Source organism: Curcuma longa, unplaced genomic scaffold (assembly GCF_044706935.1).
Source record: "Curcuma longa cultivar G26 ecotype Majalengka, Jawa Barat unplaced genomic scaffold, ITB_CL_G26_1.1 contig_28595, whole genome shotgun sequence".
In the NCBI taxonomy this organism is placed as follows: Eukaryota; Viridiplantae; Streptophyta; class Magnoliopsida; order Zingiberales; family Zingiberaceae; genus Curcuma; species Curcuma longa.
Genome location: NW_027433754.1, coordinates 11,535 through 24,910, shown reverse-complemented (window position 1 = coordinate 24,910; position 13,376 = coordinate 11,535). Strand labels below are relative to the sequence as shown.

The 13,376-nt window shown below is 36.3% G+C and overlaps 2 protein-coding genes and 1 pseudogene across 3 annotated transcripts; all 3 read right to left on the bottom strand.

The window, feature by feature from the left end:
- Positions 1–518: 518 nt before the first annotated feature.
- On the bottom strand, positions 519–4,475 carry LOC141819324 (small ribosomal subunit protein eS25-like). Its single transcript, XM_074706663.1, has 4 exons — positions 4,435–4,475; positions 4,249–4,323; positions 4,027–4,161; positions 519–856 (listed from the first exon to the last, which is right to left on the bottom strand). The coding sequence occupies exons 1-4, from the start codon at positions 4,435–4,437 to the stop codon at positions 743–745; spliced, it is 327 nt and encodes a 108-aa protein (XP_074562764.1). The 5' UTR covers positions 4,438–4,475; the 3' UTR covers positions 519–742.
- An 871-nt stretch (positions 4,476–5,346) lies between these two features.
- On the bottom strand, positions 5,347–10,836 carry LOC141819321 (signal recognition particle subunit SRP54, chloroplastic). 2 transcript variants are annotated; one of them, XM_074706660.1, is made up of 15 exons: positions 10,654–10,836; positions 10,429–10,561; positions 10,238–10,305; positions 10,058–10,159; positions 9,801–9,953; positions 9,627–9,704; positions 8,964–9,089; positions 8,440–8,542; positions 8,068–8,168; positions 6,927–7,064; positions 6,707–6,850; positions 6,425–6,500; positions 5,999–6,084; positions 5,797–5,922; positions 5,347–5,501 (listed from the first exon to the last, which is right to left on the bottom strand). In XM_074706660.1, exons 1-15 carry the CDS (start codon positions 10,819–10,821, stop codon positions 5,394–5,396), a joined length of 1,710 nt encoding a protein of 569 aa, XP_074562761.1. In that variant the 5' UTR covers positions 10,822–10,836; the 3' UTR covers positions 5,347–5,393. The 2 variants fall into 2 exon arrangements, with proteins under 2 accessions (XP_074562761.1, XP_074562762.1); XM_074706661.1 differs by having other exon boundaries at positions 10,433–10,561; positions 10,654–10,719.
- Positions 10,837–11,128: 292 nt separating this feature from the next.
- LOC141819323 (rho GTPase-activating protein 1-like) lies at positions 11,129–12,578 on the bottom strand (annotated as a pseudogene).
- Between the last annotated feature and the right edge of the window lie 798 nt (positions 12,579–13,376).

Sequence of the window (13,376 nt, the reverse complement as noted above, 5' to 3'; positions counted from 1 at the left end):
TTCCATTAATAAGTGAGTAATTCCGTTGAGATAACTTGAAAGGATAAAATAGATGTTTTAATTTAGGATAAAGGCATTTTAGATTAAGGTATTTTAGTTCTGACAGGCATTTTAGAATGTACTTTGATGTTCATAAAATGTTAGAAGGTATTTTAGAATGTAATTAGATCAAGTTGCAGAGGTTAAACAAGTATCTTCACAAGGTGATATATAAGTTGGATAAGTAAGAAATGCTGTCTTTTATGATAATACCATGATCATATATCTTCTCATTCGTCAACAAAGCATGATCTATACAAAAATAATTAAAGAAAAATATTATTTTCAATATCACACACATGGAACGATTAGTTTGAGAGAAAAAAAAATGCATTGGCATAATGATGAGACTAGACTAAAAAGAAAATGCTAGCAAACAATTACTCAAGGGCACCGCCAAAGCAAAGCAAAGGATAAAATAGAAGAACGACAAGGAAAAAATGCTAGCACCGCCAAAGCAAAGAAATCAAGGATATGACTCAAGGGCAAACACTAATTCGACTTGTACTTCAGGAATTGAAATTTACAAATTCAGTTGCGTAATTAGCAAACAATTACAGGCACTGCATTTTTTTACTTGGATAGCATGAGGAAGATTTTAGCAAAGCAACATAATCTAAAAAGTTATGATTCGATATATTGAATTAAACATTTGATAAGTGAGTCTAAGTGGTAATTCCTGGTGAACTTGAGAAGACGATTCTCAAGTGTTGGTGGCTCTGGTGTAGATTTGTTGGCTTGCGTGAGCAGATACCATCCTGATAGCACCACGTGCCATCAGATCTTTTATCGCCCTCCTTGCAAGTGATCCATTAATCTGAAGATTGATAAAAACTGTCTCAGTTCAAATAATTATACAAAATTCTTCTATTTGCTAAAGGGAAGGCAATATACTGCTTGCAGCTTATTAATGTCTTGAAGAAATTACTAGGACTTTACACAATGCTAATTCTGAATGTTTTCAATTAGCCTCTTGTGCAAATGCAAAGGAATTTATATTTTGCACTGATAGATGAATATGATTATGTGCACTCCTTGGCAAAGTGGCAAGGATGTGGATTGTATAACCTTCTGACAGAGAAATAGATAAATAATTATTCAAAGAAAACCAACTTAGTTTTTTGGATAATAGAATACCAGCATTAGACTTCTAAAACAATTCAAGAATGAGATATACGAGAGAGAATATAAGCTATCAGGCACCAAGATAGGAGAGTAGATAGCAACTCGCTTGTCATTGTGCTAATGCTAAGAAGCAGTAGCAATCAAGAGAAATTTAAGTGCTTGCTCATTCAACACATCATTAAGTTTTCAATCCAAATACATAAAAAGGAAGACAATAAAAACCAACCAAAAGAAGAAAAAAATTTCAGACAGACAAAAAATAAGGGAATAAAGCTTTGAGATAATGAATAGAAGGTACAGACTTCTTTTAGACCAATGACAACTAGAGAAATGTCACAGACTATCACAAACCCAAGAAACTGGCAGAGAAATGCCAAATATTATCACAAATCCGTGTGACTGCCAATTAAGCAAACACTTATAAAATACCAAAACACATTTAGACCTGTTTTCCAGCTTTTATTAGCACGCCAAATGAATTGTGCTAACAAAAATCATCACTACACCAGAACCTCAACTTCAGGTTAAGCAAATAAATGAAAGTGGCTCATCAAGGAAACTAGGAAAGTTGCTTTATAAGGGCGAAAGCAGATCAAAAGTCATAGCTAAGCAACATTAGATATCACAACCACTTCTAATATATATTAATTTCTAAAAAGAGAATTTCATTTTGCCCCTAATTGTTTACCTATTTTTTCATTTTACCCTATAGTTTATAACACTGTATTTTACCCACAGTTTGCTAAACAAAAATAAAATGCTCTTCCTCCATCAACGCTAACAGAGAGAACGTTGTTCATCCATGTGTAGCACACATGACAAGGCCCAACAGAAGTTTGGGAGACTAAAATTGTGATTTCACCATCTATTTATCTATTAAATTTCAACATGCTTTCTAAGCCTTTCTACTCCTCAACCTTCTTCACAAATTATTTTAATCCCTATTACAATCTATTGTTTGACATACTTGAATTTAAAAAAAGTCCATTGATTAACTATAGATATATTTAAAATGGTTCCTAGAGATCCCTATGGAATCAGAATCTAATCTCAAACTACCCAATTAATCCAACTATGTAAACTTGATTTGTCAAATATACCCACATCTAATTCTCACGCGTGCACTTGGAATGGAGAAATCACTATTTGCAAGAGAGAGAGAAAAACAACAGTAAATTCAGCAAGCTGATATTTATTTCTATTTTGGAAACCATTAGAAGGAAAATATAATATTCTAGCTATGTGGGGTGGATAAAATAAAGAAAAGTAGCTAAACTATTGAGCAAAAATGGAATTCTCGTATAAAAATATTACCATTTTCCACATCATATATTAACTCCTTATAATGTTTAACGAACTTCACATCTAGCATTGTCTATAAGTCGAGCTTGACAATGTTCAACCAAGTATATTTGTCTTGAAGAGCCTATTCAAGCTTGTTATTAAAATTCTTGTCAAGCTCAAGCATATTACTGAACTCAAACCAAGATATTATTGTACTTAAAATCTAATTAAAATAATAATTCAATAAATAAAATTTATTATTTTTTATTTTAATATATTATAAATAATATAAAATTATCAAAATTATAAGTTAATGCATTATATTTTTATATAAAGGACAGTCCGATGCACGAAGCTTTCATCAATGCAAGGTTTTAGGAAAGAGTTGGACCACATTAAATCTGTACACAGTCTTATCCTACATTGCAATACATTGCATGAGATTATTTCCGCAACTCGAACCCGTGACCACAATGTCACACGGCAACAACATTAATGTTGCACCAAGGCTCCCCATCCGTTATATTTTTATATATTTAAATATAAAATAAATAAATAAAATTCATATTAGGATTTCAGACAAGTCAACAATCTTTTATTTATGAATTATTCATGAGGTTTGTTCATAAACATTAACGAAATGAACTTACTTCAAGTTTATTTGTTTAGTTTATTTTTACACATCAAACGAATATGAACAAACTTTTATCAAGCTAAATATCAATTTTTTTCATTAGCATTCTATTCATTGACAACCCTATTCGCATCAAGAAACTATTTTTCAAACACTAAGTTTACATCAATTTCATGTTAAAAAGAAACAGCATAACAAAACACAACATAAAGAGATATTATTTAACTTTAAAACCACAAAATTTACGTACATTTGACAAATTAAGATATAATTTGTTTCCAATCATATGCTATTTCTAAGGATATATCCTGGCCTTTCTTGAAAAAGTCCCCAGATAACAATGACTTGAAGCACTGCTTTTTTTCATACAATACTCTAAAAACCTAAGGACTCACTACATGGATATGCAAAATACAAGACCTCCAATCCTAGGAGGAAAAAAGAGGGTTAAGCTCTTTTACCAAGCATCCTCATACACACCTGCACAACACAGATGCAAAATGAAATGATCAACCATGTGGAATGAATGATGCCTACCTACAAGATCTTTTACCATTGCTACTGCCAATACTACCCAAGCTATTGATTCAAATATAAAGAAAAGAGAGGCACCGGAACGAATTAATGCATGAGAAAACAAAATCACAACTCAATTAGTTGAATCTTTTTCTCCTTTCATCAGCTCAAAATGGTAAAATCATACCTCAAAAGACACCAATCTAGAAGAAGAAACTCGTGTCTTTATAGTTGAAACGCAATCGTTGTAAATAACAGATTGGACTACTGACAATGTCAACGCACCATCACAATCAAAAAGAAAAGGATAAGCTTTCAGCCATAAAAATTATCCAAGAAACAACAAATTACTTCTGAGCGAGAATATAACATAATTCATCCAGATTCCATATGGAACAGCAGGAAGCAGAAAGGTAAGGATCTCTTACCCGCAATCTCTCAGACAGCACCGAAGGGGTGATCTGCTTGTACTTGGGAACTTCAGATAACATTTTATCATAGGTCGCCTGGTCAAAAAGAACCGCGTTGTTCACCTTCTCCTTCTGCTTTCCCTTGCTCCACTTCTGCAATCCAAACCCCAAGCACCATCACAAAAACAGAGAAGGACGAGCATAGCAAAGACCCTAAGTTAAACCGTAAAGCACTTATACCTTCTTCTTCTGCTTGCCTCCCCCAGATTTGGTCGGCTTCGAGGATGGGGGCGGGGCCTTATCCTTCTTCGGCGCCTGTTACGTGAACGAAAGAATCCCTAAGCAAATCAGATCACCAATAACAAACCAGTAGAAGCCGCCGCCGCCGCCGCGACGACGACGACGACAGGATCGACTGCGGCTTACCATTGCTCTCGAGCCCGACGCTTGAGGAGCAAAAAGGCAACGGGCTTAGGGTTTCTTTAATAAAGTTTTATGTATGTAATACACTTTGTTTATTGTGCAATATTTATGTTAATTAGATTAATTAAATCATACAGTTATTATAAGACTGATTTATTAAAATAGATAAAAATTAAACTTCAACATAATAATACTTTCTTTTATAAGATCAATTAAAATTTTTTAATTTATCTTTTTGATATATGATTAATCGTATGAAATCATTGAAATAATAAATTTTACTATTAAAGATTAACTAAATCATGCTATGAAATTAAATTAGAGTGTGAATAACACTTAAAAAAAAGTGTCTTTTATTATTATTAAAAAGTGTTTCACTTTAAAAATATTAAAATACTATCTTATTTATAATTTTTACCTAAAATATTCTTACATACTCCACTTAAAACTATAGCTCTTGGAATAACTTTAACTAAAACTACAACACCTTAAAATTATTTTGATTTCCACCTTAATAAAGATAAGAATAAAAAACATTTTAAATAAAATATTCTTTTAAAATGAAACAATTTTTGATGATAATAATGATAAAGGACATTCTTTTGATTTTGGACCATTAAATTAACCTATCACTTAATTTCCAATATTTCCTATACTTCAGGTGGGAAACAACAAAATTAGAGAAGCATAATTTTGGCATAATTTTCTTAAACCTCACCTCTGAATACAGCATTTGATTATCTGATCCTATTTCTCACATAACTCTTATTTAAACTGAACTTAAGAAACAATTGAGGCAGGAATCAGCAAATCAACCTCATAAATCTTGAAAGTTTTGCACAAATCAACAAGAATTATAATAGCAATAAAATCAAGTCCGGAAGACATTCTAAAATTTGACTCTCTAAGAACAAAAGATTTTACAGATCATCATGCAGCAACAAAATGTTCCAAATATGGCCTCAATTCTTGCTTCCAAATCCACGAGGAGTAGGCCTTGCCGACGTTGAATCTGCAAACTGTCTTCGTTGCTCGGATCTCCTTTTCCTTCGTGCTGTTCCAGGAGGTGCCTGTCAAAATACATATAAACTGTGCCAATGAGTTCCTCAAAGTTAATCATGAACTTTAAGATATGGTTAACAAAACATAGATTACGAAAAAAGATGCCAATGAGTTCCTCCAATCCATCATTTTCTAGATGATCATTTGTGTTTGAACGGCCAAGATCATTCGTAATCTTGCCTATATGATAGCACCACAGTCTTAGAAGAGAGCATGACTATTCTTCTACTAGTGTCAAACAAACTACTACGGCAAACATTAGACAGCAATTATCAAGAAGTTAAATCAGACCACAATTGATACCTTTTGATCAGCTTTCAAAGACTCCTCTAGGTTGCTCAATGCTGGGATCGATCCTCCTTGCATCACACCCAATAGATTCTTCATGCGAACACGCATTTGAAATAACTGCGCAACAAGTTGACTAACCTGCAACATCATAGACCTCTATAGGTTCCAACATAGTTTTTATGCTTGAATGAAATTGTAAAGCCGAGCAAAGGACCTGCTGTTCTGTCTTTCCAGACTCTGTAGCAATTCTCTTTCTCCTAGCAGCTGACTCAGCTAACAGCTCTGGCTGTTCTCGTTCCTCTGCAGGTCAAATCAATGAAAACACATACTTTCCAAAGGGATATGACCTTTAGGAATTCATGCTTAAAATGTATATTTCTATGCCAAAATTAAGTAATTATATTCTTGGCACATCCACATTACAATTGATATAGCAATATATCAATCAATAGAACAAAGACGATTGAAAATCAGATTTATATGGTTTTGTTTGAGCAAGAATGTTATGTTATATTCATATGGTAAATTTGAGAGTAGACAGAAAATACAAAGGAACGGAAAAAAAATGCTATTATCCTATGTAATAGGGGCATAACGACGGTGTAAAGAGGAATGGAACTTCCATTAACCTCACATTTACCTGGGGTCATCACATTAATCATCGCTTCCATGATCTTCAAGTTTTTCTCTGCTTCACGGATTTGTGCTGGAGTCACCTTTTAAAAACATAAAATGTGAAAAATTAGAACTAATGTTCTAATTCCTAACGATGGAAGTTGCTTAAGATTAAAAATTTCTAGCATGGGAGATGCCATTGGTATTCAATGATCTCTTTTAGCTTTATTTTGAAGTTTCAACCTTAGGAGTAGGTCGGCGAAAACACAAAAAAAAAAAAAAAAGAACAGGCATCTAAAATGGATACCTTGCCCATCCCTGGAATCATACCAATCACACGGCTCACTGAGCCCATTTGTGCAACAGCACGTGTTTGCTTTAAAAAGTCATTGAAGTCAAATTTTGCACTCATGATCTTTTTCTGTAACTCCTCAGCATCTTCTTGCCGCATCTACTAGCATAATAGATCCTCTTAAATCAAAGTAACAAGTCACCCAAAACAATAACTTTGACAGAGAGATGCTTACAACTTCTTGTGCTTTCTCAACAAATGAAAGAACATCACCCATCCCTAATATGCGACCTGCCATGCGGTCAGGGTAGAACGGCTCTAGATCTTCCATACGCTCGCCTCTTCCTACTAGCTTAATAGGTTTTCCTGATACCTGTGATGCACAAGAAAAAAAAATATTGTATAAGAACAAGAGTGGGTTCACAACAAGTGTGAATGAATTGTTACGAAAGATGAGATCACAAAATTTTATCAGCAGTCCACAGAAAGCAAGGAGATTTGATCAAATTTTAATATAATACTCAGACATGGTGACCTACGTGGTATAGGTAACTGAAGTATTTTAGGCATATGAATGAAATGATCAAATTCCAGAGTATAAAACTACATAGTTTCCCCTGAATAACAATGAATATGAAAAATCATAACATCTCGTGAATCAGCCTGTTATATATACATGTGTTCAGATATAACCAAAAGTCTTTTGTATAGTACATTAGGGCAAAGATCATCTATTGCTAATGAAACTGTGCTCTAAAATCTATATGTGAAGGTATGTTCCATTAAGATTTGACCTACGGAAAAATAAGTTAAATTCCATTACATACACACTAAATTATTTAGATATTGGAAAGGAAAGGGAACCATGCTTGAACTTAGGTTTAGTCCGATAAGAAGTGAAGGATGCATAGAGAAACAATTAGTATAAACTGACAAAACAAAAAAAAAAGAGAATACAATTAAGCAAACAAGAGGGAGAGGGAGAAAGAGAGGCAGAGGAGGGAGAGAGAGACGGAGAGAGAAACAATCAAATGATGTATAGTTGTAGAAGCAAAATGCACAAAAAAAAAAAAGTTTTTCTCACTTGTTAGAATAAATAAGAATTCTTGATGTCAATGTTAAACAAACAAATGAACAGGTTCATAAGCAGTTATGAAATTGCATTGGCTGAATTGTGGCATATGCACAAACTTTTATATGAATTTATCCATCTAGACCAAGCTATCGTTTATTTTTATCTTCAAATTTTCTTTTCTCAAAGACGTGATCTATTCAATTTTCTATGATGAAACAAGTTGAAGTAGTTTTCTAGAAGCAAAAGACGAAGAATGAAGAAATAGATGACATAACCACTTGGAACATATTGAAAGGCAAACCTCTTTAACACTCAAAGCTGCTCCACCTCTAGAATCACCATCCAACTTAGTTAGTATGGCACCAGTAATACCAATCTCAATATTGAATGTGGTAACCAAGGCTGCAAAGTAAATAGTGATAATGAATCAGACGTAAGTTCAAACTGTAATGTACAGTGAAAACAATGCTTCATTTTCCATATTACAAGCAGCCAGTTATATTAACTACTGACTAGTAGTATTAAGGAGATGAATATTAATAGTCAGAATAACTAAATGAACACTCAATAAAGAGTCTATTACTGATCCTAGTTTTTAGTTTTCTGCAATATACAGCATGTCAAGAAAGCATGCTGGAAGACCGTAAGCAGATTAACACAAGTTTTCACCCACCTGCAGCTTCTTGGCCAGTCATTGCATCAACCACCAGCAGAACTTCAGTAGGATTCAGTGCCTGCTTTACTTCCTTCAGCTCATCCATCATCGATTTATCAATCTATTGAAATGAAGTATATTAAAATGAGCTTGAACTTAAAAAATAAACTGCTATGATGATTTTCATTGTTAAGGATCTCCTCGTTCTCCATAGACAAGATAGTAAACTGAAGGAGATCTGGCTGCATATATAAGTGTTTAAGAAACAAGTCAACAACTCTCTTTCACATGAGTACAGGAAATTTTTTTGACTGAATTTTCGAGTCTCATTTAACATGCTTCGTCATCTTACAATGGATTTCTTAAATACATGATAAACAAAGTTGTTTGTTCCACCAGTATGGTAAAACAAAATTTGGATAGCCCACTACACGCTGATATTTATATAAACTAACAGAAAAACATTTACTCCCATTGTCATGTATAAAAAACAATGAAGCATCATGTACGTTAGCAACATGACACAAATAAGCTTTAATGACCTGTAATCTTCCAGCAGTATCAACTATAACAACATTAATTGACTTCTTCCTGGCCTCCTCAAGACCATGCTTAGCTATTTCTGCTGGTTTTACATCCACATCTTCTGCATAAACAGGGACATCTATCTGCACTAGAACACAGTCAGCATTAAAATGCAAAAAAGGAATCAACACAAAGAACCATATAATAGCTAGGAAAATAAAAAATTCTGTATCATAAACAATATAAAGTTAACATAAAAATCTAATCATGTTATAAAAGCCAGTAGACATCATCATATTTAGGTTTAGGTTGTGTAAATCCCAACTAGTTAGCTATATGAATTTTATCCCTCCATCGAACTCTATGCAAGGTTGTAGCACTGGTAATAGTTAGATCAATTACACCAGTTATTATTACATTAACAAGAGATTTTTGGTCTCGCTCAGCCCCTTACACCTTCAAGTCTAACACAAGATTCTACTGGATGACTATAGCTTACACACTGGCATTTATGCAAGATACCACCAGAAAATGAGAAGAACATCATGATGATAAGAACATGGCAATGACAATACTATCTGAATATAACATACAAAACTCTAACCTCACTTTAGTGCAAAAGGGCAAAGAAGTAACAGAAATGGATTTCTTGTATGTACAAAAAACATTATTGTAACTACCTTCTCGCCCAAAATCTTGAGTTGGTCTATAGCTGCAGGCCTATACACATCAGCAGCCACCAACATGCAACTCTTACCCTGCAAACCATTTTTTTTCTTTATTAGCTCCAATAGAATGTGGAGTTTTTCAGTGCAGAAAAAACTTAAGGCAACAAGAGCATCCTCAATCTTCACCAATTTCTTTAAGTAGAAGGCAAGCTTAGCACAAACAGTTGTCTTTCCGACACCTTGGAGACCAGCTAGTAAGATTACTGTCGGACCAGACTTTGCAAATACCAATTCTGAAACTTCTCCACCCATCAGCTCCACAAGCTCATCATGCACAATCTGTATACATGATGTTGTCAGTGGGCAAACGGTTATACTTAGTCAAAGAACAAAGTTTGATATATCTTAAGAAATTGTGAGAAAAGCATCATTTCCGTAACTACCTTTACTAACTGTTGGTCAGGTCTCACACCTCGTATCACACCTGCACCAACAGCCTGATCACTAACAGACTGCACAAACCTTCTCACCACGGGCAAGCTTACCTACACAAAAGAATATGAAAAGGCCATAGAATCCAATGATATACGAGTTTTCCATCAAAGATATGACGATTAACTCACATCTGCTTCCAGGAGAGCTCGCCTAATATCCCTCATTGGTTCTGCAATGTTCTCCTTGGTCAAAACATCTGCAAAATATTGAAATTTACCATCGATTCAAAGTATCCATTCCAGAAAAAATAGAAGGCCAGCATTTTCACTTCAAAGTAATGACTCCAAGGAAGCAGTGAGGGAAAAGAATAACTGCAGACCTACGCCTCTGAGCTTGTTCCACGCTGTTTCTAGACCAGTAGTCAATTGACCAAACATCTCCGCCCTTACTATACAACATCTCCCTCTACGAACATGCTCAGATTTCGAATGAATCCAGCTCCAAACTTCCCTCTGAGATTAATAGATCTTCCGATCAAGAAAAGTGAAAAACAAGAAAATAAAGTGACTTCAGATTGCATTTTCAAAGCTCAAGGTGAGCTTACAACGAACAGAGTTCTGCCGGAAGAGGTCCAGGAACTAGAGGCATTGGAGTGAAGGCTCTGCCTTCCAGCCCCTCTAATTGAGCTGCAAAAGACTCTTGCGAACTGGAGAGACGGAGAACCGACGGAGAGATGGCGGGAAGGCGGGGCCGAGAAGTAGATGGCTTCCATGGCGGAAAGGGAGGAGACGAGCGGCCAGAAAAGATAGGATAATGGCGTTTTTTCTTTTTCCATTTCTTCACTAGTTTATTTGCAATATGACCCTCCAACAATTACCATTCCACATAAAGATCCCCTCCAAGGGGAGGTGTGCTGGACCGGACATGATAGATAGACGTGCTAGGCCCAAAATTTTTTGTTAATATAAAATTTTAATTAATATTTAAAATTATTAAAATGGTCTTTTTGAGAATTCAACATTTGGAAAAAAAATAATTTTCTTTACCTATTTTTCGGTTATATACTTGTACGGTTATATTTATACTTGTTCGGTTACTTCCTTGCTAGTCGACTCAGTAACTGAAGTATCATCAAAAGTCGGCTCTTGTCTCTCTTTCAGTATTTTCGAGATTAGCATCCTTAGAAAGTTCGTCACTTACACCGCATGCGTTAGTGCAGTCAAAGGATCGAGTCGAAATAAATCATAGCGAAAAGTCAGTGATCTCACACGATCAATCTCATAATCATATGTGAGGAGATAAATCGAAAAACTATAATTAATCATGAACAAAAATATTATCTTGGCTTCGCCCAATTCATCTTACTCATGTTTGAGCACAAACTGTAGCAATATTGCGCGCACATTTTGTTTGCTTGCTCTTCTCGAACAACATTGGCCATCGAATTGATGGCCCGATCCAACAGGGCAGCTTCTGTTTCCGGTGGCGATCTTGCAAACCGAGCACAATCTTCTTGTGTTCGGCATTTCATCACCTGCTCAGATGATAGTGAGTCCAGCAACCCAGTAGAGAGTACACCAGGCCTGTACGTAGAAGCATCTTTGAAATGAAAGCCTCGAGCTCAAGAAGTTGAGGCTTTATTCTGTTCGGAATCAGTACCTTTATTAAACCTGCTAGACAATGCACATCAACCCCTTCTGAAACTATTCCATTATTTAGTTGGTCCCTGACATATTCCTCTTGGCTATTCTCAGCATTAATTCTGAAGATTCCTTCTTCCTGTAATTGGTTTTTAATGGAGTTAAGTCCAAGAACGTATGAAGAACTACATAAACTCCGTAAGAAGCTAGTGCCCCTGAAGCGCGCCTTGCTCGTAAAGACGTACGTCTTTGCATGAGTGAAACTATGGTTGGAACACTGTTACCTCTTGGATCATATGATCATTGCATAGATTCAGTGGAAACGCCAAACACAGTAGCACTGCAATGGAATTTATATATTCCGGAGAGAATTACAGAAAGCAAATGAGCAATGCGATGCAGAGAACTTGAGCAGAAACCAAGAAGTTTGCAGACCTTGCGCTTGGGGCTCCCCGGGTAACCTCAGGCTCGAACTCGAGGGGAAGGCCAAGAAATCCACGGAAGCGGTCGAGGTGACGTGGGCGACGTGGCGTACTCCGGTGGGCCACCCACCGGATCTCCATCGAGCTCGAATGCTCGGCGCGGGCAGTGCTTTCCCTCTTGTAGCCGAGCACCGACTGGCGGAGCACTGTCAGGAAGAACACCAACGCCGGTATCTGTTGCTGCTCGTCCTCCACCACCTTGACCACCACTCTGCCTGCTCCCTCCCCTTTTTATCTCTATCGCGCCGCGCCGCGCCACTATCGTCGCTGCGCCTCTCCTAGCTCCTCCGTGTGCCGTGGGAAAGGCTTAAGATGCCGGTGGAGCCGTCGTTGGGGTCGCAAGAAAGGGTGCACCTCGGAGAGGAAAGGAAATGGGATTGGGAAGGGGAGCAGAGTACGTCAGCCATGGCTTATAGTATTACGAGAAGACGAAGGTGGTGGGACAAGTAACACTTGAGATTTATATGATTAACAACAATCGCGAATTAAAACATAAAGATTGGATTTTGAGAACGAATCTACGATAAAGATTAGATTTTGAGAACAATTAAAGCTACAATAAAGACTCAATTATTGAAACCACGTCTGAAGAAAAATATACTTTTTAGGAGATGGCAACTTCTACTTCGACTAGTCTTGCTGTTTTTGATCATCGGACTCCAAGCTCTGATGCTGATTGAATCATGCAGGACCCACCGATGAGAGACGGTGGTGCTCCTGTCAAGCTGCAAAAGAAGAATTAAGGAGAGGTGAGAACGGAAGTTATATATAGGTATCTTGGCTCGGCAGCTCCGACGTTCAAATCAGTTATTCGACGAACGATGAAAAGGAAGAAATGCAGGAGATGAAGAAGATGGTATGTGTTCATGTGTGCATACCTGTGCTCGCGAGGAGAGAGACCATTATATGGAGTCATCAGAAGAGATGTCCTATCATCCATAAAGAAGAATATTTCATCGCTACGGTAGTTAAGGATCCTATCATCCATGTTTGGTATGGTCCAAGATCATTCCGTGTTAATCATGTTGTATAAAGAGGGTAGGTGAGCTACCATCAAATACTTTATTATTCTACGTGTCCTTTTGGTGACGGTCCGCGATAAACTAAGTGATGGAGTGAAGAGAGTAGAACTGCTTGAGAGCGCGGACCCAACAGGACTAAGTTGACTGAGGAGTCATCGATCTAGGAGATCACGGAGTCCATGG